Consider the following 25,188-nt stretch of genomic DNA (forward strand, 5'->3'; position numbering starts at 1 on the left):
AGGTAGCAAAGAAGGGTGATTATTTTGTCTCTCACACAAAGTAAGATTGTGAAGGAGCTTATTCTTTGAATGAAACAGGAGAGGAGAAAAGTAAGAACCTTCTAATGTTTTATTCAAATGTTAACAAAGAAAATTGAGAAGTGTGTTTCCTTAAAATTGACACCATTTTTATCCCAAACATTCTGGTAAGTGATAGCAGCTGACTGTGCAAGCTTCTATGGAGAGAGAGAGGAATTTTTCCAGGAGCATAGTCCCAATGGGAAGTATTACCTAAAAGTAATACACTAATCACTTTCAATCTTGCATATTTCCACATACTGTGTGCACACATATGTGTATTAATAACTGTTCCCTAGACGTCACTTCAGCACTCAGAGAGCTCAGTGTTGCTATGCAAGTGCTGGAGATGGAATCAGATGCAGACTATGGTTTAGCAATGAGAATTCTTCAGAGATACAAGAATGGAAAAGGCCTTAGGTCCTGCCTCATGGGTCTCCCCCTGAGCTCCAGTGTAACATCAGGTGTCAAATATTTGTGACCCCATCTGCTCACTCCACTGAGAATCTAATTGGCATTGCCAGTATTTGTGAGATGCTCATATCTTCAAAATCAATCTACTCAAATCAGTCTTGCATTCTACCTTGTGGATTTGGCATGGAAATTTTTCGGAATGTCATTGCTGGATGGAAGCCCCAGATATATAAGTATATCTGTTCCATTGTACAGGTGACTTTTATTAATATTCATAAGAAAATTTGTTTTACAGCAGTATATTTTAGAGGAATTCTTTGCATTTTATTTGTATGTGTGTATACTTATATTACTGGCAGGATACACACACACACACACACACATATATACACACACACACACACACACACACACATATATATATATATATATATATGTATGTATGTATGTTTGTATCCTGCCAGTAATACTTTGAGGTACCTAGGGCTGAGATTACTATTTATCTTCCACCTATCGCTCAAATGGGTAAAATAGCTTACTCAAAGTCACAGATCATATATATGGTGCAGCTGGAATCAAAACTCAATTCTTCTATCTACAGATTTACCACTACTTGAGTAGTCTGTGGTGTTTTAAAAAATAATAAATAACAGGCCAGGCACAGTGGCTCACACCTGTAATCCCAGCACTTCGGGAGGCTGGAGCAGGTGGATCACCAGGTCAGGAGTTTGAGACCAGCCTGGCTAACATGGTGAAACCCTGTTTCTACTAAAAATACAAAAAATTAGCCAGGCATGATGGCGTGCGCCTGTAATCCCAGCTACTCGGGAGGCCGAGGCAGGAGAATCACTTGAACCCAGGAGGCAGAGGTTTCTGTGAGCCAAGATTGTGCCATTGCACTCCAACTTGGGCGACAAAAGCAAAACTCTGTCTCAAAATAATAATAAGTAACAAAGCTAAGCTGGAAAGATTCTGTTAAGTGAATGTTATACATAATACCAACGTGTAAAGCAATCATTTTATTACTGGCTGTGGTAATAAAATGGGACCAGAGCCTTGACTTCTTTTGCCTCAACACAGCTCCGCAGAACTCACTCACTACACCATATCCTGCTGCTATTCCTTTGGTTTCCAGAACATGCGAATGTACAAATCCAAAACACCACAGTGTTTCAGAGAGAAATGGCATGACTCTACTGGTTCCAACTGTAATGGAGTTCACCTGGTTCTGGGGTCATACAGAAGCCATGTTGTAGACTTAGTGTCTCCCATGCAATACTCCTATTTACAATGAAAATCTACTGTTATGTAGAAGGAGAAATTCCTCACGATCAGGCAACAGCGCCTACTAGTGGGAAGAAACTAATATTTGAGGTAGGGCACCTGGGAGATAGCTTTGTGCATCTTGAAAGAGTGCTGTACTGAGAGCCCAAAGGCTATCAGGCCTCATCTCTCCTGACAGCTTGCTATGACATCTTAATCAAAGAATTGCCTCTCTCTTTCCCTTTGTTCTGAGTCTGTAAATGAAGAGGTTGGAATGGCTACTTTCTGAATTTTCTACACGTCCTATGACCCTTTAAATCCTCTTAACAGTGTATTATGGATATTTTGCTACTAAACGGTGAAACAGAATCCCGAGTAAGACGAATTGGCTTCCTCAGGAAGTAATGTGAGGTGAGAATAGCACCATCTTTGGGGCCAGCTCCATTTATGCAGGTAATATGGTATGGTCCAGCTCAAAGATCACTAGACTGGGCTGACTTGCATCTCTGCTACCTACTTCTCAAGTCATGTACAAGGTTATTCCTGTGTTAACTCATGTGTTAAGAAGAGGATAATTGTCTCATTTAGCTTTTAGTTGTTGTAAGATTCATAAGAGAATCTAGAAATTATGAAGTTTTATGTGAAACTGCAAATTTATTCTCAGTCTTTATATATCACAATTTTAATTTAGGTTAATTATAATTTTTATTTTCCCCTTTTTGTTCTGTATTCTAAATTCGTATCTCCCATGGAGGCAGGTACCGTATGGACAAAGTCTTTTAGTAGTCACATATTGTTTTCGTCCATTTTGTGCTGCTATAGCAGAATAACTGAGACTGGGTAATTTATAAAGAACAAAAATTTATGTTATCATGGTTCTAGAGGCTGGTAAGTCCAAGATCAAGGCACCAGCAGAGTTCATTTTCTGGTGAGGGCTACTCTGTGTTTCCAGTATGATGCTTTGTGCTACATCCTCACATGGCAGACAGTGGAAGAGCAAGCCAGCAGAAGGCCGCATGAAACCAGTTTCACAAAGGGCTTTATCCCATTCATGAGGGAGGAGCTAGTATGGCCTAATCAATACTTTTTAATAACATCACTATATCTACTGCTGAATTTTGGAGGGAACCGATTCAAATCATAGCACACATCTTTTCTAAGATGGAAAGGGTAATATGATCATTGGAGAAATACTCATTCCTTTGCATATTGGTTTACTATCCAAGCCAGGTGTGGTGGTTCACGCTTGTAATTCCAGCACTTTGGGAGGCCGAGATGGTGGCTCACCTGAGGTCAAGAGTTTGAGACCAGCCTGGCCAACATGGTGCAACTCCATCTCTACTACAAATACCAAGAAATTAGCCAGGCATGGTGGCACACACCTGTAATCCCAGCTACTCAGGAGGCTGAGGCCAGAGAATTGCTTGAACCTGGGAGGTGGAGGTTGCAGCGAGCCGAGATCACACCACTGCACTCCAGCCTGGGTGACAGAGTGAGACTCTGTCTCAAAAAAAAAAAAAAAAAAACAGTTTAATATCCAGAGAATCTGTTCCATGTTAACACTCTTTTGTGTCTGCTTTCTTCTTTTGTGAAACAGGAAGGTAAGAGGGACACTGGAGAAAACCTAATGTTCTTTACAAAATGAGTCATAGTTCTCCATCTGCAAACTGTGGCTCCCATTTATGTCTTGGTGACAGTATGACTGTTACATGTTATCTACATGGATTCCACCTCATTTGCAACATGTTCTTCTGCCTGAGCTCTGTCCTTTGGATCTGATTTAACTTTACATGGTCTTAAGTCACACATTGAACTCTTAGGTTCTGTAGGCCACTAACCCTTTTTAAGTTTGAGTATTTTAATTGTTAAAATGAGAGTGATTATAACCCTTGCTTTGCTGCCTCCGAATATTACTGAGGGATCAAATGCGTTGATAAATAAGATAAAGCACTAGACAAATAGAAGGGATACTTGTTGACTTCACAGGGTGAAGATTATTCTGTTGCTGGCTGCTGAAATACAGTAGCTTTAGAAACACCCCCTTGGGTTGCCTTATTATCAGGTTTGGTCTCAAATAACCAGAATAAATTTGGAGATTTCCTACCACAAAAGCTAAAAGTACCTGGGCAAATTTACCCTTTGAGTGGACCTAAGGGAAATATAGATTCCCATGAGAGAGATCATGGAGCAGATTCAAACCATAAGTCAAAAATAATTGTTGCAATAGTGGTTCTAACTGTACTTGTAAATATTGATTTTTCTGTTAGCAGATCAATCATGAAATGAATTCTAAATATAGAAGACTGGATTAAAAATTAAGACTGAGAATGTGAAAATGTCCATGTGTAAAAATTAAAGAGAAATCTTGCTTTGGCCAAAAGAAATACGGCTGTTTCTGTCAGGAATGTTCTGTGATGTAATCAAGTTTCCTGCCTGGCCAGATAATTTTAGGAATTTTGGACTTTTAAAGTAATAAGTCAGTTTAGAAAACTGGTTAAGTTAAAGTCAGACTGCCTAAGCGCCAATTCCAGCTTCAATATTTAACTCTGTGGTTGTGGGCAAGGCATGTCATCTCTTTATGCTGCCTTTTCATCCACTATTATGGAAGTAATGATAGAACCTACATCACAGAGTTGTTGGGGTGATTATGTGAGATAATACAATTAAATACTTAACACCTGGCACATAAAAAGTGCTGAGTAAATATTGACTATTATCATCACCCAGGGTTTGAAAATTTTTGTGGGATTAAGATTCAAATTTCTACCAAAAATTCCATCAGTAAGATATTGATAAATATAAATCTTAACTGACTGGCTTAGAGACATAGCAACCTCTATTTTCCACTCATTGACTGTCATCTTTAGAGAACAGTCCAAAGCATGCACCTTTCTGTTCTAGTTGTTATGAGCTCTTTATTTTGAAGTTGAGCTATCTACCTCCTATAGTTTGAAGGAGAAAGAAGTAGGTCTCATGCTGGACACCCTCTAGATGTTACCTTCTCCGAATGTCACAGCTAAGTATTTAAGGCAATTATGATCATCTCCCTCTTAGAGAAGCCTAGGAAAGGTTACTGCAGTACTTGGCACAGAACAGAAGCTCAGCAAGTGCATTTGTTGAGGGATTGACAAAATGGCTGGATAAGTGACTCAACTAAGACCACTTATCTAGTGGGTGCGTCTACTTAGCTGCTTGTTTTGAAAACAAGGAAATTCGGGCTCAGAAAATTTAGAAAACTTGTCTAGGCTGCCAATAGCTAGTAACAAAGGCAAGAATTGCACATCTGATTTTCTTTACACCATGTTATGTGTAACTGTTCAAAAGATACCATGTATTATACTCGAAAATGCAAAGCGGGGTTGTTTTGTTTTGTTTGTGGTGGTGGTGGTGGTGGCAGTATTTTTGTTTTGTTTTTGCTGCTTTTCCTGAAAGTAGAAGTTGTTATCAAAATGTTACTATCATGACTACTGTGTGTAGATGTTATTAGTTTCGCCAAGGTTGGGAACAGGGCTTGTGTTGCCCAACTTGCTGCCCCTCTCGGCCCAATGTTAAAGTTCCAGTTTCCTAGAATGTAGCCCCTGGGAGATTTGGCACTAGCCATCACTGCATTCTAATACCCCGGGACAAACTACTCTTTGTGGAACCCAGAAGCACCCAGTCCTTGTTACAGCAATGGTTCTCAAACTCACATTCCTGATGGGAAGCTAGAGTCGAAGGGTCGACACCCAAGAGCTGCAGTGGAGGACCATCGCTTTCACTAAGATCCCCTGAGACTTGTGGGGGTGGAGAAGTGATGCTGGACTGGCCCTTCCTCTTTCCCTGCAGGTGTTCATGGGTTCTGCTTCTAAACAATACTGATATAGGTCAGAATTATGACTGAATTATATACATAGAAACATGTGCTGATTGAGAAAATGGTCAGACTTGGTTGCAGTCTCAGCCCCACTGCATTCTACCTTTGAGACTTTGGCCAGGTGATGGAACCTCTGGTTTCTTATCTAAAAAGGAGAATAATTGGTTGGTAAGACTAAACGAAAGAATGTATGTGAAGTGCTTAGGACAGTGCTGAGCACAGATAAAAATGCACAATAATTTTCTGTTTTTTGTTAGGTTCCTTCACAATACATATATTTACATCAGCGAAACATGCTTGCTTTTGCAACCTTCTGTGGGACTCCCCCTCCTAATTTACCACCTCACCTGAAGGTCTAAGCTAAGCAAATCTCTATCTATAAATGAATCACATCGTGGTTAGACTTTATAACAACTTCCCCTTACCAGGAGATCACTCAGCCTTCACTTCATCTCATCTGGTTTGCTGCCCAGGCCTTTGTCCACTCATTCCTGAACTCCTGTCCCTGACGACCTTGGGGTTTTGGCTTGTCGTGTGTGTTGTGTTTTTCTTTTTTTACTTTAGCTTAATTTCTCTTTTTGGACTAAGTTGTTAAAATGTTTCTTAATTTGACTGTCTCCGAAAGTGTTTTGTGTCTACCACTCATCCTAGTGGCAGTCATTGATCCTTTTCTTGTTGCGAGTGTCTGAGCGTGGGTGTGTGTGAGTGTGTATACGTATGTGTAGAGGGAAAAACAAGAGAGAGGGAAACAGACATTGGAGCCACCTTTCCCCCACTGTCCACGGACCTGTTGAACCTGCAAGCCTCTCTACAGAATCAGATCTACACAAGTACAGCGACAGAACTACATGTGTTCTGCAGTCCAGCTTTAAAGATATGATAAAAAACTCTTGTATTCACAGAGCTACGTGGCAGTAACCACAGGAGACTGGATATTGCTACATTATGTAAAGACAAAGTCCCAAGAAAATAGTGAGAACTCAGTTTGATGCGTGATGTGATATGTGATATCTTACTTTGCATGGCTATCCGTTGACATTCTTTGTGGATTCTGTATTGTCTAAGGCTACAGCAGTGCCATATGATAAATTCATCGGCAACCCAAAAGAAGCCTGTTCTATCGGAGTGCTTCCAATTAATATAAGTAAACCGCTTTCTCTGGCTCAATGCTACCAAAATATTTTATGAGAAAATTTAGCTGATTCTGCTCATGTATATTTCCAATGGATGGAAAGCCATTACAAACTTTTCAAACTAAAATATAAAGACAGCATTAGGGAGAATCCTCTCTGTGGTGAAAAACAACATGTATTATGATGCCTTAGGAATTTCTTTTTTTCAGCCAACTCGTGGTTGAGCAGTCTGTCCCCAAACTGTTTTGCATGCAGATGAAACCTGTTTGGGCGATACTTGTCAGCTTTTATTCTGACAAGCAGGACAGAAATAGGCACCTCCTGGAACACCGAGTTTGACTTGACTCAACATAGAATCACCTGGAGAGTTTTAAAAGTTTCTCTCCTGTAATATCCTACCCCCAGACCAATGAAATCAGAATCTTTGGAGTTGGGAATCAGGGATCAAGATTATCTTTTAAGTTTCCTAGATGATTGCAATCTACAGGCAAGATTGAGTCACTGTCCTAGAATATAAGCAGTTTAAGAAACAAATTGTCTATTATCACATGCCTCAATACTACAGAGTCCATGAAATAAAAGCTTTGGTCATAAGAAAATGCCACCATCCTAGAGCCTTCAGTTAACATCTTATGGGCCTGTCATATAAAGAATGCAAACTCATTCTGTTATCTTTTTGTGCCTTCAGTGGAAGATCATTTCTAAATCAGCTTAATGGAAACTGTGCTTCAGGAAAATAACTTCAGTAGCCATATGTAGGATAAATTGGAGCAGGTTTTGTTTCTAGGAATACGTTGCCATCATTTCACTACCCTTATATAATCTTATTGATTCAACTTTTAGAACCAAGACTTTTTTCAGAATATATTGAAGAATGTGCTTAATGGGAATGCTGATATATCATACAATTGGCATATAGAGCTTCAGTTCATTATCATATTTAAAGGTACAATATCAATTTTGCTTGTGCTTAAAATGTCTATTATAATTTAAGTAGCAAGGAAGACATGAAGACAAATGTGACCTGGCTTGATGTCTGCCCATATTTAATACTTTACATTTGATGGTGAATAATGGGAAAGTTTGGGAGTATGTCATCCCCAGTCACCATGGCATCAACTCCCAAAATGGCTATGGACAGCTTTGGTCCTGCCTCAAAACAAGCACTGCTTGCAAAAGAGGATCTGTGGCTTATTTTTATCAGTTGTGTAGTGATCACAGGAAAAACATTTTAAATAAAAAGTTTATTTTGCCATCATGAAAGAAACAAATTCATGTTACCCAAAGAGAAAATAAATATGACAAGCCAGCCCGGTGCAGTGGTTCATGCCTGTAATCCTGGCACCTTGGGAGGCCAAGGTTGAAGGACTGCATGAGCCCAGGAGCTCGAGACCAGCCTGGGAAGCACGGCAAGACCCTATCTCTATAGGAAAAAATTAAACATTAGCTGGGCTTGGTGGCATGTGCTATAGAGTCCCAGCTACTGGTGGCAAGGGCTGAGGGAGGAGGATCACTTGAGCCCAGGAGTTCAAGGGTGTAGTGAGCCATGATTGCACTATTGCTTTCCAGCCTGGGCAACAGAATGAGATCCTGTAAAAAAAAAAAAAAAAAAAAGAGAAAGAAACTTGAAAACCCATATCACACTATTCTACTTCCCTTGTTCAACCTGTAGATTTGCCTGGAACGCCACTCTTCACCCATGCCATTCATAAAAATGACTTGTTAAAATTCTAACTCTTCAGATTAGCTCCATTACTAAGGCTTCTGTAAAGCCTTTCTGTTGGTAAGAGGAAGTAAATCAGAGATATCAGACCAATCAGGAAGCCATTGCAATAGCCCTTGAAAGGAAGCGTGATTAGGTAGTAGGTGTGTGGTGGAAAGCAGGCATTTCCAAGACATTGCTGAGGTTGCTATAGATGGGAGAGCGGAGATGAAGGATAAGAATTGATGGCTGAATCTAGAGTCAGTACAAAACAATATATAAAATAAGTAATAATATATAAACACCCTTTTTTGTTTTGTTTGGAAATCTTAATTCACTGACAAAGTTCGCCATAGGCTGCCGACCCTCTGTCATAGGATCTTTTGATTGACTGTGCTCAGCATTGCCGGCCAGCTCTTCACACCAGCCCTGGGTCTGAGCTAATCGACTGTGTTTCCTTCGTGCTCCGATGCCTTGAAGTTTGGTACTATTCTCCTGGTTTCTCTTGTTTAAAAGTGCCGAGATGCTTGTCTAAAAGATGGGCGTTAAGATTGTGGTGTGCTTTTAATAATGTGTGATGTAAGTCCCTCTAGAGGCAAGCATACACTATGCTTGAGTAACTTTCTCTCCATTCTGAATCTCTCCCTAAAGGGCATAGTTTGTAAATGTTTGTTCATGTGAAAAGGAAAGATTCGGGTACCTTTTCTGTCCTGCTAATGTGTGGGGCTCTTTTTATTTTTTGTTCTTTGCTCTTTTTCTGTACTTGTGATTTAAAGGTGCCAGACTGGTTGCCCTCAAGGCTGGTGTCCCCAGTATGTACCAAGAATAGAAAAAATAATGAGGGGCAGCAGAACTGGCTATGTCTAGGTCCAGCATATTAGGCTGACCCACTCTGGAGGAATATTCTCCAAAGCATAAAATAGATCATTCCTTAGGAATACAGTCCATCTGTTTTCATAGCTGAGAAGGCAAAACCATGTCATGCCATCACAGAGCCGCTGCATTGTTTTGGTATCCAAGCCATAGTTACTCATTCTCTCTGTGAGGGAAAACTAGTATGTGTTTCCCTCTTCCACTTTTACCTGTCAAAATTCCAACATTGAAGGTTGGGCTCAAATGCTTCTTTCTCCACAAAACCTTTCCTGAGCCCCAGTGAACGTGGTTTTCCTTCCACACTCCGTAGCACTTGCTTCTAAGACGTGTGACATGCTTTGTCATGTGACTATTGCATGTAGGTTGTCTTGACGGGGAGAGGCACTGACATCGCTGAATTCATTTTTGTATATCACACAGAAGCAGAACATAGTCGTGGGCAAGAGTAGATACTTGAGGTTGAATAGATGGACCATTTCAAAGCTTATCTTTTCAGCCTGACCTTTAAGGCTTTGCTCTGGCCATTCCCTCTAAATCAGTGATTGAAGTTTGCTCCCAGATCCTCATGGGTAGCTATCAAACTCTTCATAAGCCATGTAGGCTCAGGTTCTTGGATTCCAGGTGTTACACTTTGGGCATCGTAGTCTGAATCAAAATTGCTGCTTTAGCTGCTTAGTAGACTGCCATTACCAATAGTTTAATATTTAATGAGAACTACTTTGGGGAGGGGAGGAAGTGTGGTCCACAGATCCGATAGCCCCTCGTGTACTCCGTAGTGAATCTGCTTGACACCTAGAAAAGGAAAGAGTAATGTAGAAAAAGGATTTTGTTGACTTGCCTCCATTTAACAAATGTGAAATGTAAAATTACAGCTTTCACAGGAATCTAATATGCTTTTAATAATCATATGGATTGGTAATCCATTTACTCCTAATCCCTAATTCGTTTTCTGCAATGAAATGTTGTCAAAGGGTGGCATGAAGCTGTTAGAATTTAAGCACAATTTTCAAACATAGCACAGTTTTTGTGTGTGTGTGGTTTTGATTTTTTTCCTTTTCAGAATAATTACAAAAATAGTGCCATATGAAATAGTTTTGTTACTGTTGGCAGGAAAGTCCAAAATGTTATCTCATAACAAAAACAAGTACAAGTTCAGTCTTGGATAAAAACTTTTAAAGTCTGCCACAAACAAATACTATACAAAATTTTTTCATCAAATGTCAAGACTATGGTATCAAGACTTTATAATGATATCAACTGTAGTGGTGACAGCTTAGTTTCCAATACTTTAACTCTTTTTCCAGCACTTCATATTTCTTTTTTTTTTCTTTCTTTTCTTTTCTTTTTTGGTTTTTTTGTTTTTGTTTTTGTTTTTTTTTTTTGAGACAGAGTCTCACTCTGTCCCCCCGGCTGAAGTGCAGTGGTGCCATCTCGGCTCACTGCACTGCCTCCCAGGTTCAAGCAATTCTCCTGCCTCAGCCTCCTGAGTAGCTGTGGTTACAGGCACGCACCACCACGGCCAGCTAGTTTTTGTATTTTTCATAGAGACGGGATTTCACCATGTTGACCAGGCTGGTCTTGAACTCCTGAGACCTCAGGTGATCCGCCCACCTCGGCCTCCCAAAGTGCTGGGATTGCAGGCATGAGCCACCACACCCAGCCTTCATATTTCTTATTCCTTAGGAAAAAAAATAAAGCTTAAGGTGTATACTTTGGGTTATATTTAAAGTTGCATTCAAATCCCACAACAGGATATAAAGAAATACTTTTCAGAGCCAAATACAGCCGGAGAGAATTAGAAATAAATTTACCTTTTTTTCTCTCAAGTTGAAACATCTAGCCCTCCCATGTTTGAGTGTGAAATGGCTGTCAATCCAATGTGATGGACTGCTGAAAGCAGTCTTCGGTGACAAGTCTCTCCATAATGCCCCCTCACATCAGATCTGTGTTAATCCTGATGCACAGAACTGGGAATAGGCACTATAGCATAGTGGTTAAGAGCACAGATGCTGAAGTTAGACTGCTTAGACTGGAAGTTAGTTAACCATTTGTGTGACTCAGTTTCCTCATCTGTAAAATAGGCATAATAACAGTACCTGCATATCCATCGTTGTGAATATGGAATGAATTATTTTATCTAAAGCCCCTAGAAAAACGTCTGACGTATGTGAAGCACTGCATTTGCTATACCTTATCTATCAAAGCCTACAGCTTCTGACTGACATTCCCAGTGTCCTGTAACTATTAGATAGAACTTTTTTTAACTTAGTAGAAACAAAAACTAAGAAAGGAAACTAGATGTGTACCTGACGTCTGGGTCAAGATTCCCATGATGGAGGCAGATAGAGATATGGATGCCAACCAGCATAATGCCTCTCACTGATATAAATATTTGTCTGAATTTATATTTTATTGTTATTATTTAAAGCTTACGACAGATTTTAAAAACTGAAACCTGATGTCCATATGTAGGCCAGATGCCACATTAATCAATGTAAGAATGCTGGAGCTTTGCAGAATACTCGTTGCATGAACAACGAGAACTGTGGCCCTGAGAGACTCAAAACCCTACAGTATATGAAACTAGTGCAGGATATGTGGATGTTCAAAGGAATAACAGACTTGGAAGCAACGTTCACTGAATTTTGATGTGTTAAACGGTGTCAAGTCCAAGAGAGAGATAAGGTCTCAGAAGACAGAACTAGAACCATGGGGTAAGCATTTAGAATAAGGAAGCGTTATGGCTCGATAGGAGAAAGAACCTTTTAGCCATCAAAGCGATCTAGAAATTAAAGGACTGCCGCGTAATCTGCCTGTCACAGAGGGCTGGCTGCAGGGGTTTTACAATCAGGGCTTTTGTAGAAAGAACTAAAATTTGAGTTTGGACCTAGTTGTCCTATATTCTAACTGAAAGTGTAGAATCTGCAAGAAGAAAGGCTCTTCTGTACTGTTTTATAGATTGTGCCTTCCACTCCAAACATCCTGAGTCATGTTCCTTTTATCCTTGCATGTGAGATGAGAGTCAGAGCACTGACCTCAAAGCCAGCGACTGGGTTCTACTGTTCCTTTCTGCAAGAACTTAGACTGTGAGACTCAACCTCCTCAGCTGCTTAATGGAAAATCCCCACCATGCCAATCTTGCAGAGGATGGGGTGGCTGTACTGGTCATCTTGCTGGGGTAATGGGGTAATAGTACTGGGGTAATGATGGCAGGTGTGGTGGTTCTGTTGCCACTGGTGTTATGAACCTGCTCTCTCCTCCACTTTGGCTTTAGCAGGACTGAAGTGCTCCTTGGTGTGTTCTTATCAAACCCTTTTTTTTTCCAGGCCGCTGTGCTCGGTGTGGAGAAAACGTAGTTGGGGAAGGTACAGGATGCACTGCCATGGATCAGGTCTTCCACGTGGATTGTTTTACCTGCATCATCTGCAACAACAAGCTCCGAGGGCAGCCGTTCTATGCTGTGGAAAAGAAAGCGTACTGCGAGCCCTGCTACATTGTAAGTTCCAGATTTGTTTCTCAAACGCTTTGCAAAGATGTCTTCTGTGGCTGAATGGCAGTCACTCCACATGGAACATAGCCATCAGATCTTTACTTCTTCCTAGACTTCAAAATGTGTGTGGTGTGTGTGTGCGTGCGTGTGTAAATTAGCATATTGTAATTTTTTTCTACACATCCCCCATTCATATGCGATCAGAAAGGTGTATGAGCGTGGGATTGCCCTTCAGTTACTGGTCTGCTGGGAAGATCATTAGCCTGTGGCTTTCAAGCATGTATGTACAAGCTAAAATTTTCTTTCTTGAAGCATCAGAAAACTTTCCAAGTGGCTGACTCACACCTCTTATAAGATCTCACCCTACATTTGAAGTGCCCAGTATTTTCAGGGAAGCTTTACAGAATCTCTGGACTTGTCAGTCCTCTTCCAGAATACTGGGCCCTTTGAGTCACTTTTTATCTACCAAAATGTTTCTTCCCCCTCTTATCCAACAGGTGCAATGATGTAAACAGGGGAACTGTTTTTTATAAAGCACCTTAGAGAGAAATGAACAATAATTCTGGCTGAGCTAATCATTGTTTTCTTTTATTACAGAACACAAAACTATATTTTAATAATATTCCTGGGTAACTAAAAAATTCTCAGTCATGTTACCTTAGAGTTTTTGCAATGCTCCTTACTTCATCTACCTATTAAACTATTCTCTGTTAGAGTAATTTGATGAATGAACACAGGCTTTTTTAATCTAATGTAAGTTTCTTTGCTATCCTTCAGCATGATTTTAATCTTTGTTTAACACATGTTGATGGGAAAAGTAGTGTTTTTATTTGTTTGTTATGTAAACCCACAAAACAGTCATGGTTTGTCTGTCAGTGCCCAGGGATTTCAACATAAAAGAAACTTTGGTTTCTTCACCAAGGTATTGGGAGTCACACTTGGCTTTACAAGTTTCACATTTATTGAAGACTTTTTGGGCCTGGTGGGTATTTTCCTATAACTTGGCAGCTCTAACTCATTGTAACCTTGGGGTCTGTAGCACAGATCTGAAAGTTCGTCAAGATTAAGACTTTGTAGGATTAAATGTGGCTTTGCATCTGTCTTAGGTTCAATTTTATTTCATTTTCTTTCCAAAGGTAACTTAAACACACGTAACATCATTTCTTTCCAAAGGTAACTTAAACATATGTAGAGCCATACAGTGGTAGAGTTGGAAAAAAAATCTTAAAATCGTTTGCGTACTTACCCTCTTTAGCAATGAGAATGCCAAGACGTGGAGAGGAGGAAAGCGACTTCATATGACCTATCGTTAGTGTCAGAACCAAGGCTGCATTCCGTTATTCACGCTCCACAGTCTTAGATTCTTTGCAGATGCTACGTGGTTTTCGTTTTCCTAAACGAAAACCATGTACAAACATATTATCAAAATAGACACAAGAGCTATAAAATAACACAGTCATTACCCCAGTACTATTACCCCATTACCCCAGCAAGATGACCAGTACAGCCACCCCTATCCTCTGCAAGATTGGCATGGTGGGGATTTTCCATTAAGCAGCTGAGGAGGTTGAGTCTCACCGTCTAAGTTCTTGCAGAAAGGAGCAGTAGAACTCGGTCACTGGCTTTGAGGTCAGTGCTGTGACTCTCATCTCACATGCAAGTATAAAAGGAACATGACTCAGGATGTTTGGAGTGGAAGGCACAATCTATAAAACAGTACAGAAGAGCCTTTCTTCTTGGAGATTCTACATATTCAGTGGAGGAGAGAGCAGGTTCATAACAGTTCATAACAGGACAGTAATGTACTGTTGACCTGGAAGGAGCAATTATGCATAAGGAAAAGTCTAGTAAACAAAAACTTACCTCTTTAGAATATAAGAATATTTCAAATATCACCCTTTGAAATCTGTATTGAAAAAAGAAAGGCATTACATAATTCCTTGCCTCTTGAAACAGACCAAACCGGGTGTCATTCACAATGGCTTGGGACCACATCTATGAACTTATTTATTGCCATAAGCCCTAAGGTAGTGATGTTGGCAGAGTGTGTAGAGGCACCCAGGATTGTCCTTACACCAAGTAAATACATACTGCTGTGTTATTTTATAGATCTTGTGTCTATTATTTATCGCTTTTTGACTCCATAGTTGATTTTTGCTACTTTAATGATGCTACTGTGGCAGCCTTCTTCAGTGGTTGTGTTTCAACCCTTGTTAGCTAGAAATCATATAGACAGTATTGGGAAACAATGTAACAGGGTGGGAAGAACATGAGTTTGAATTTGGTTCCATCACTTAATGCTTCTTCTCCTTGGGAAAATTATTTATTCTTTCTAAGTATTAGTTGCCTCATCTATATAATGGGGACGATGGCAGTTATTTTCCCCAAAGGCTCATGAAGAAGAAATGAGACAATCCTTGTAAAGCACACTGGGCCTCTTCAGGGAAAGCAGTGGAATAAATGTTATTCTGGGATTAACTTTAATGAAGTTTCTGGACCTGCTTAATATTTCTGAGTGTGGGAACCTTACATGTGCAGTGAAATTCACTGGGCTTTAGGAAATTATTATAACCTCTCAGACATACTCCTCCCGTTTTTACATGTTTGCTTGCTTTTCTGAGTGTGTAACAAAACTGGAGAAGGTCTAATCTGACTAAATAATAGGTTTCTGTAGTGTGTGGGTTCAAGTTTCTATCTCCATTCCAGGCATAGGGTGGGTCTCTGTGATTCTGTAGGACGCCAGCCTCTTCTTCTTTGGTTTGTTGTTACTACACTATGCTTATGACAAGGAAAACTATCTGGGAGATATTTAATTACATACTTGGAAAAGCTGGGTGAATTCAAATCATGGAAATTCTAACCTTTTTTTTTTTTTTTTTACTTCTTTTCCTCATAAGAACATTTAATCAAGGTTTTTCTTTAATGAGATCTATGTGTGGTGACTCTAAAATGTAATTTAATTCTTATCAGAATTCAGTTAAGTTTTACTCAAAGACCCTTGTTCAATATTGATTCGAGTTCAGCACAGCCCTCAAGCCCTCAGATGGATGTATCAGAACTTTAATTTCTTCTGAACTTTTATAAGTCCAATAGGCTGCATACTAGAAGTGTATGGAGGTTGAGGAAACTGGGCAAATGAAATAAAACAAGTTTGCTTTGAAGATAGTTTGCATTAAGGAGGATCCTAGAACTGTGCGTCTCTCTTGGAACCAAAGGCCTTAGAACCGGAGGCATTTTCTGTGTGATCCAGCAAAATTGCCTTTGGTTACACTGTTGAAAACTGATGTCTAAAAGGTCTTCCATACAAACCAGAGCAAACCTAATCCTTGGCCATCAGTCAGTGTGCCTTTTTTTTTTTTTTTTTTAATTGATGGAATGAGAATATTCAAGATGGTGGCTTAATTATTTTTGTATAAGGGCCATCATGTTTGATACTCTGAGTTCAGGAATGAGACCAGTCTAATATAAATTAAATTTACTTCTGCCTAAATTGGTTGTTGATCAACTTAAGATCCTATTAAAATGAAATATTTACATGATTTTGAGGGAAAATGCACCAGCAATGTCTTCAGCTTTGGTTCAATGATTTTTAATATTTTCCCGTGGTTTATTGAGTTTGTTCTTAATCCTCGTGCTTAAGTAGGTATGATTAAACAGTCTGATTCAGTATAGCATTGTAATTCTCTTTAATCATTTTACATTTTGTTTTCTATTTTTTATTTATTAACCTAATACAAATGTTCATATAGTTTTGCATTGTTAGTATTCATTTTTAGCTTTTTATCTGTTTAGTTTTACATTTAGATTACATACTTCATTTTAAAACCATTTGCCAATCAAAAGATATTGTGTGTTTTGCAGTCCTTTAGAATTGTAAATAACATGCCTATAGTTAATAAAAACTTTATGTTTTATTTTGAATTACATCCTTAGCATAAATTCTTTGATTTATACTACCAAATCAAATTTAATCTGGAGGACTTTTGTGTTACCTTGCTAGATTTCTTTAGAAATATTTTTCTGGCCGGGCGCGGTGGCTCAAGCCTGTAATCCCAGCACTTTGGGAGGCCGAGACGGGCGGATCACGAGGTCAGGAGATCGAGACCATCCTGGCTAACACTGTGAAACCCCGTCTCTACTAAAAAAAATACAAAAAACTAGCCGGGCGAGGTGGCGGGAGCCTGTAGTCCCAGCTACTCGGGAGGCTGAGGCAGGAGAATGGCGTGAACCCAGGAGGCAGAGCTTGCAGTGAGCTGAGATCTGGCCACTGCACTCCAGCCTGGGCGACAGAGTGAGACTCTGTCTCAAAAAAAAAAAAAAAAAAAAAGAAATATTTTTCTAATTTATAGAACCATCAACAATAATGAAACTATATGTTAAAATGCAATCTATCCCCTATGGAAGAAGTTTATTTATATTTTTTGAATGAATGTAATAAGCACATTATATCATAGTTATTTTAGGTTTCTGTAATTATTAGCAAAATCAATGAGATGCTTTTCTTCTTTGCTGGTATGTCTCTTGAAAGCCTAGTTTTGGTTATTCTTATATATTTGAATATGTAAACAGATTAAAATAAAGATCACTAAAGCTTTGTTGGGAAGTGATATAAATAGAATGTATTTATCTTAATTCTAGCTCTCCTGGTGTGACCTTGGGTAAATCATTTAGCTCCTGAGTATCGGTGTCCTCATTTATGAAAGGGAGATATTAATTTCTTCCATGTCTTCAAAGATAAGGAATAAGCAGTTGTGATATTTTGTATACATGAAATTATTATATAAGTGCTTCATCTGATTAATAGTATTTTTATCATTGCTCTTTTTTTCTATTTAGTATAATGTGATACAATATAGAAACCCTCTAAATCTGGGGCAATTTCTTGGCTGTAGTTGCTATGGAACTACTGAAATAAATAAGTGTCATGGAAGGAATATAAGGACACATATTAGAAGAAGAGGTTCATGCTTTGCTTAAGAAGATTTTTTATGTTGGTATAAATATGAAGGGCAGCAACAATGCCTCCTGCTTATGTACCCTTCTGCACATAAAGAGACAGCCTTACACATTAAGTATAGTTTTAGAAAAAGAATTGCTGTTTTATTTCTAGCATTACCAAGGAGTCTGGGCCTAGGGACAAAGTGCATCCGAAATTCTCAGCAAAAGTCTGTTTACGAAGTGGCAGCCAAGGATCCTCCCCTAAGCCAGTGCTTTCACTCACAGTGGATGGAATCCAGGTCCTAACTCTCTGACTGCGGAAGGTGGTACAGACATTTATACTAGAGTTGAAATCCAAATGATTAAAGGGCCTCTGGAAATAGGAGGCCAACGCCACAGGAGACTAAACACTTCAAGGTACCTGAAACTTGGCGCATTAGTGACCAACACACTAGCAGCCTTTTGCTCCCTTATGTCACCAAATGGCTACAGTTAAAACATTCTAACTTTTCAGCCTGCATTAAGAGGTAGTTTTTGTACCTCTGCAGGAAAGCTGTTCTTTTATATACTCAATTCCTCTTAATAAAATGTTTTAAAAGCACTTATGGCCAGTGCTTTATGTGGATGTTGGAAAAGGAAGCAAGAGTTTGGACTAAACCTGAAAAATCCACATGAACTTTCTTCCTTTTTTTCTAATTGCCTACCTCTGCTCTCTCACCTCCAAGGAGTGTTTGTCTGTGCCTCTTGTCTTTCTTTCTCTCTCACACAACACACACACATACACACATACACACACACACACACACTTTCTTCTTGACGTTACATCATCATTTCACCAGAACTCTCCCACGAAGGAGAAAAATGGTTCAAGAAAAGGAAAAATGTGTCAAGCACTCTCTTGAGAGGTTAAGCATGTTACCCACTGGGAATAGTTATCTCTTCCATTCATACAGCCCCTTCCATTTTCTAATGCTACCGAGCATCTGTGATTGCATGCTGTCAGGCCTAGCAGATCCTTGTGAAATAGATAATGGGGAGACTATTAGTCTCATTTTACAAATGTGGCTCTGATGTTTTCAAAGTAAATGACAAAACAAAGACTAAAAACAGCTTTTATAATTTGCACTTTATTGCTTGGCCCCTGCTAACATCTGTGCTAACATTCAGCAACTAAGTTTTTATGTATTTATTTTATTTTATTTTTTTTGTATTTTTTGAGATGTGGTCTTGCGGTTGTTGTCCAGGCTGAACTCGAACTCCTGGGCTAAAATGATCTTCCTGCCTCAGCCCCCAAGTAGCTAGGACTATGGGCTTGCACCACCACGTGCAACATGCAACTTAATGTTCAACTTTCTTTTCCTTTTTTTTTTTTTTTTTTGAGACAAGGTCTCTCTCTGTCGCCCAGGCTAGAGTGCGGTGGCACGTTCTCGGCTCACTGCAACCTCTACCTCCCGGATTCAAGCAATTCTCCTGCCTTAGCCTCCTGAGTAGCTGGGATTATAGGCGCCCACCACCACGCCTGGCTGATTTTTGTATTTTTTCGTAGAGATGGGGTTTAACCATGTTGGTCAGGCTGGTCTCAAACTCCTGACCTCAAGTGATCCACAGCCTCGGCCTCCCAAAGCACTGGGACTACAGGCATGAGCCACCGCGCCTGGCCCATGTTCAACTTTGCACGTGAAGACACTGACAGCCTCCAACTACTCAGATTTAAAATCAGGTATCATTATAGCCTTTTCCCCAAAAATTTTAATTGATAACCACCTGACTCTTGCTTTCCAGTATTACAGAACCTGAACTGCTAAACTTCTGATGAAAAACCATAAGCCCTTGTATTTTCTTGAGCATTTGAGGCCTTAAGAGGCAAAAAAAAAAAAAAAAAAAAAAAAGGTTAAAAATATTTATAACAACTGACGTTGACATTAACATTTGCTTAGTGCTTTAACTTTCACGAAGCACTTTTATTTTATCATATTACCCTCTAATGATCCCAGGAAATAGTTACAGTTATTTTTGCCTTGATTTCCAGTAGCAAGAAACTGAATCTTAGAAAGTGTCGGCTTGCTCAGTTCCATGGAGTACAAGTGTCAGAGCTAATACTTGACCCTAGCCCTCTGATTCCCAAGTCCGGCTATCTCTACATCTAATAGAAAACACTGGAAATCCCATTTGCTGTTGCTAGGTTACCATTTTCCTATGGTGGTAATTCTTTTTTAAAATCCTAAGTTTTTCGTTAGTGTATGCCCATTAGAGAAAAATTAGCAAATAGAAGAAGACAGGTATGTAATTCTCTTCTGTCAGTATAATAGTTCACATTGTATCATGCACTTCTTTTCTATTATGTTTACCTGTGGGTATGGAAGTGTGTATACAAATGCAGTCACACGTCTGTATACTTGTGGTTACAGACACACATACGCACGCGCACACATACACACACACACAATGAGATCATACATTAACTATTGGTTAGTACCTTGCTTTTGTTACATAACAGTATATCAAACTTTGCCTTCTTTACAGTCTCTTTTAAATATTCTTGAACCATTGAAAAAGAATATATGTCACCTGCATATCCTTTCTGAAGGTTGATTCAAGGACATTTTCCAACAGACAAATAACCTAATCAAAATAATGTGCACAGGAGATGCATAGCGAATAAAACAGTGAAAAGCAATGAAGTGATAAAACTCCTGGTTAAAAAATAAAGGGGCAAAGATGTAGTAGTAAATTCAGACCAAAATAAGATAATATTAATTACCTACTAACTACAGTTTTCACAGAAGACAAAGTACAATTCAGTACAAAACTATCAAGCCGTCTGAAGAACATTACTTTTTGATAAATGTCACAGTTCCCAGTGAAGAATAGCCCTGAGCTTTCCTTCATTAAGTATCATTATATTGAAATGTATAATTTAAAAATACTGATGAAGTAAGAGATAAGAATGGTGAAAACATATTCTTTAAAAAACCTTAACACATTCCTTTTAGTCTTTGACAAATCATAAAATGGAGTTAAATAATATGATTGATAACATTGATTTAATCTATGTACAGTGATCTATGCAAACAAAGAGTTTCTATCTTCTGTCTAAAACTGCATGGAAGATTTAGAAAAACATTTATTATATCAAAGTCTAATAGGAAATTGTAGACAGTTCCTACTGTGGCTGGCAGAGTTACATGTAGCCATATAGTAAAACAAGAAATGAATAAATACCTAAGCACACTCTTGGGTTAAAGAATCTTAGAAAGTAGTGATGATGCTAACACTGCATAGCAAATGAGAATGGGATGCAGCCAGCATAGAATGCCAAGTAATACTAGTCTTATTAATTGCAACAGGAAACAGGGCATATGTATTAACTCAAAAAACTAGAACAGGACAAGAAAATCAATCTTAAAGAAATCGATTAAAATAAAACATTGTTGATAAGTTGAAAAATACTGGAACATTTAGATCTGGGATGATATTTTGAAAAGAGCAGCGGAATAAACATTGGATTAAGATAATCAAGAAAGAAACAAAAACTGCAAAAAATTAGGAATGAAAAAGACACTCAGCATAGATACAGATGACATTTTAAAATATTGCACTTAAAATTGTATATGAGAGACTATGTTCTATGCAAATCTAAAATACAGGTGAAAGAAGCTTGAATAAACTCATAAATACAGATGAAATGTGAAGCTATTACTTGCAAAAGAGCCAGAAAAATTTCACTAATAAAAGTTTGCAGATCTCCAAAGAACAAATGATTTCTGTGCTATTTCAACTTTAAGAGCCTAGCAAAAAATGAGAAGCTTACCAAATCATTTTATAAAGCTAGCATGCTCCCAATAGTAATACCTAACTTAGGTTACCCCCAGAAGACAATTCTGTGATAATCTAACTTTCATAAATGCAGAAATCCTAAGTGAAATATTGGCAAATTGAATACCACATAACAAAACATTCCAGTTATTCCATATTCAGTGCTAGAACAATTAGGAATCTTTTAGCATAATTTGCTATATTGATATATCAAAATTTTAAAAAACTAGTAATCTCCATAGATGCTTTTCATTAAAAGGGCGTTTAATAAAATTTTTCACACATTCTTATTTAAAAACAAAAACAATGGCAATAATGCAAAATAAGCTCTAAGTAGTATTTACATATTTTGATTTATTATGCATCATTTCTAATATATATAAAGATACGAAGCATAATGAATGATAAAAGTCCATGTACCTATTATCCAATTTAAGAAATAAAACATTAAAACTTCAGTAGAAATCCCTTGGGTTCTATTCCATGATCATGTTCCCCCAGAGAGAGCCACTATTCTAAATTTGTTTTTTATCATGTTCATGTATTTCTTTAAACAATATGTAGTGTTGTGAGCACATAGTACTTCTTAATTTTAAATACATGGCATTATATTATTTGTATTAGTGGGAGATTTTTCCACTCAATATCTTAGGACTGTATGTATATACAGTCATTTATGAATGATGTTATTATGCTTCTAGGGAATCTGAAAATTTTTTAATATTGGAATAATGAAAGTTTAGTAAGCTGACAAAATAAAAATGACAATTTTAGGTTTATAAAATATAACAGAAAAGTGTCCTCATAGAGAAGCAATAAAAAATATAAAATATCTAGGTAAAACTTTAAAAAGTATACATGATCTAAGTGAGGAATGCTAAAAAGGTTTTCCATGGATAATTAACTCATGAGGAAAATGTGTATTTTGGGGATTGAGTGTGCTTTGGAAAGCCTCTCTCATTTCAACAGGCATTCATGTTATCACCCTTTATTATACAACAATGTTTTCAGTGGGGCAATGAATAGTTACTACACTCTCCTTTGCTAATGGTATTTATTTAGCCCTTTCAACCAAATATCCCCCAGCCCGCTGCTCATCTTAGTTACTGCTCACCACATCCTTACAGGTTCCAAGGCAGCCCTTACTTGGAAAGGAAAGAGAGGCACAGACCTGTAAGTGGATTGCCCAGAACAACAAAGAGGCCTAGCTGAACATAACCCTTTCTTCCCAGTTCCTGTTCCAAACCATATTAACTGCTGTTGTCATAGAATTAGAATGCGTTTTAAAGGCCAGCAGGAACCTTAGAAATTAAATAATGCCATTTTATAGCTGAGAAAGCTAAATCCCAAGAAAGCTGAGTGTTTTGCCTGAGCATATACGATTTATTAACGGCAGAGGTGGGACTAGAAAACGTGAGTCTTCATGAAGCCTTCAAAGAACTACTTTCTTTGGGACTGACATGAAGGATTTAAACATTTGTGGCTACAGGTCCAGAGAGACATCCCTAGAAAATGTTGGCATTAGTAAGCTTTTGGTTGGAGAGTGTAGAAATAGGACAGCGTTTGCTTTCACCCTAACCAGAATGAAGAGTCTCAGATTTCCAGGTTAAATGCCTCTGAAACTTTATTCTAGAACCTTCCCACTGCCCTCGTTTGTTTAAGTCAAGCATGAACTCACCACTCAATGTTCGCCAGAGTTTGGATGAATGTCAGCATCAGGCTACTGTAATAATGGTTTAAGATTATTTAATCCCATTACTTATACACTTCATTAGGCTGAGTGAATTGTTGGCAGTGGTTCAGTAAACTTCCTCCTTTAGAGATAAAAGGATGGAAAGAAAATAGGAACCTATTCCTCATTTTCTTTCGTAGTTATCTTATAATTCTTCTTTATTTTTATTTATTTATTCTTTTTTTTTTTTTTTGAGACGGGATCTTGCTCAGTCTCCCAAGCTGTAGTGCAGTGGCGGGATCTCGGCTCACTGCAAGCTCCGCCTCCCGGGTTCAGGCCATTCTCCTGCCTCAGCCTCCAGAGTAGCTGGGACTACAGGCGCCCGCCACCACGCCCGGCTAATTTCTGTATTTTTAGCAGAGATGGGGTTTCACAGTGTTAGCAAAGTGGTCTCGATCTCCTGACCTCATGATCCGCCTGCCTCAGCCTCCCAAAGTGCTGGGATTACAGGGGTGAGCCACCGCGCCTGGCCATAATTCTTAATGGATAAAGGAATGATAATTACCCAGCTGTAGCATGGACTCCCTGTTAGTACGGCCTCCTAAACTACTCTGTATTCTCAGGAGAAAGAAATGTTTGTAACCTTATATTCTCTATTAGAAGAAAATGGACAGTGGCAGAGAAGAGAGGGTGTGTCTGTGTGATCAGGCCATAAAGTTAATCTTAAAAATAAACCTGAAAATAAGTTCAAAGATTCTAGGTATGAGAGCCTTTCACGTAGTGGGGCTGGTATGAGGCAGTAAATGATTTTAAAGAAAGAATATAGAATTTAAAGTCAGACCTGGTTCATACTCAGTCAGCTGCTAATTCTGCATTCTTCCCTTTTCTTTTAGCTTCAGTGTCCTCACACTTAGAATGAAAACAAACAATAAGAGGAAACCAGTGTGTTATATGTTCTCACATCTGACTTTGTAAAAGTTTGAAAACGTTAGCGTGGTCAGCTCCAGGATCATCCCATGCAGGCATTGAGTGTTACATCTTTCCCTTCTTTGCAGTTTATTTTTGCCCAGATGGATCTGAATTCATTTGTACCATCTATCATAATATTGTAGAATTCACTAATTCTATTATACAATTCACATTACGTATTATAACATTGTGGAATTTGCTAATAATATTGTAGACATCACTAATAATTCATAAAAGGAATAAATTCATCATCTTATCAAAAATAAAATAAAATAAAAAGAGGCCGGGCACAGTAGCTCATGCCTGTGATCCCAGCAGGTTGGGAGGCCGAGGAGGACAGATCACTTGAGGTCAGGAGTTCGAGACCAGCCTGGCTAACATAGTGAAACCCCATCTCTACTAAAAATACAAAAATTAGCTGAGTGTGGTGGCACATGCCTGTAATCCCAGCTACTCAGGAGGCTGAGGCAGGAGAATCACTTGAACCCGGGAGGTGGAGGTTGCAGTGAGCTGGGATTGTGCCACTGCACTCCAGGTGGGCGACAGAGTGAAACACCATCTAAAAAAAAAAAAAAAAACAAAGGAAGAAAGAGAGAAAGAAAGGAAGGAGAGGAAGGGAAAGAAAGAAAAGAAAAGAACAAGAAAGAAAGAAAGAGGCACTTGAATGAAAGTACTGTTTCTTACCTCACATGGTTATAGGGTGAAACGGAGAGAACAGGGCTGAACAAAAATCAGTGTGGGGACTTTGAGTAGTAAATAACTGTACCAGGGCTTAGCCCCAGTTAGACATAAAAATCTGCAAGGGAGAATTTTGCCTACCTTGCATCACCAAAGGACAACTGTAAGTCAGCATTTCAGGCTCTGGAATATTACCTGCACACCACTTGGTTTGAGAACTTACAGAGTCTGAGAGATGGCAAGTCATGAGACTCTAGAAGCTTGGTTTTCTCAAAGTGTGTCAGAGGTCACCTGCTTTGGAATCACTGTGAACTCCTCATTAAAAAGTAA

General features: G+C 38.7%; 1 protein-coding gene and 1 long non-coding RNA gene across 10 annotated transcripts in view; one reads left to right on the forward strand and one right to left on the reverse strand.

The window, feature by feature from the left end:
• LPP (LIM domain containing preferred translocation partner in lipoma) overlaps positions 1 to 25,188 on the forward strand; it is a 731,638-nt gene that overhangs the window by 606,049 nt on the left and 100,401 nt on the right. For all 9 annotated transcript variants that reach the window (XM_033213032.1, XM_033213033.1, XM_033213039.1 and 6 more), the window contains one exon: positions 12,622 to 12,791. In XM_033213032.1, coding sequence (XP_033068923.1) covers positions 12,622 to 12,791 — 170 coding nt within the window. The remainder of the gene's footprint in view (positions 1 to 12,621; positions 12,792 to 25,188) is intronic.
• On the reverse strand, positions 9,832 to 14,447 carry LOC117084370. Its single transcript, XR_004437416.1, has 3 exons — positions 14,364 to 14,447; positions 14,032 to 14,178; positions 9,832 to 10,087 (listed from the first exon to the last, which is right to left on the reverse strand). It is a non-coding gene; the product is annotated as an uncharacterized LOC117084370 (long non-coding RNA).

This window comes from Trachypithecus francoisi, unplaced genomic scaffold, assembly GCF_009764315.1.
Source record: "Trachypithecus francoisi isolate TF-2019V2 unplaced genomic scaffold, Tfra_2.0 Lachesis_group0, whole genome shotgun sequence".
Classification (NCBI taxonomy): Eukaryota; Metazoa; Chordata; class Mammalia; order Primates; family Cercopithecidae; genus Trachypithecus; species Trachypithecus francoisi.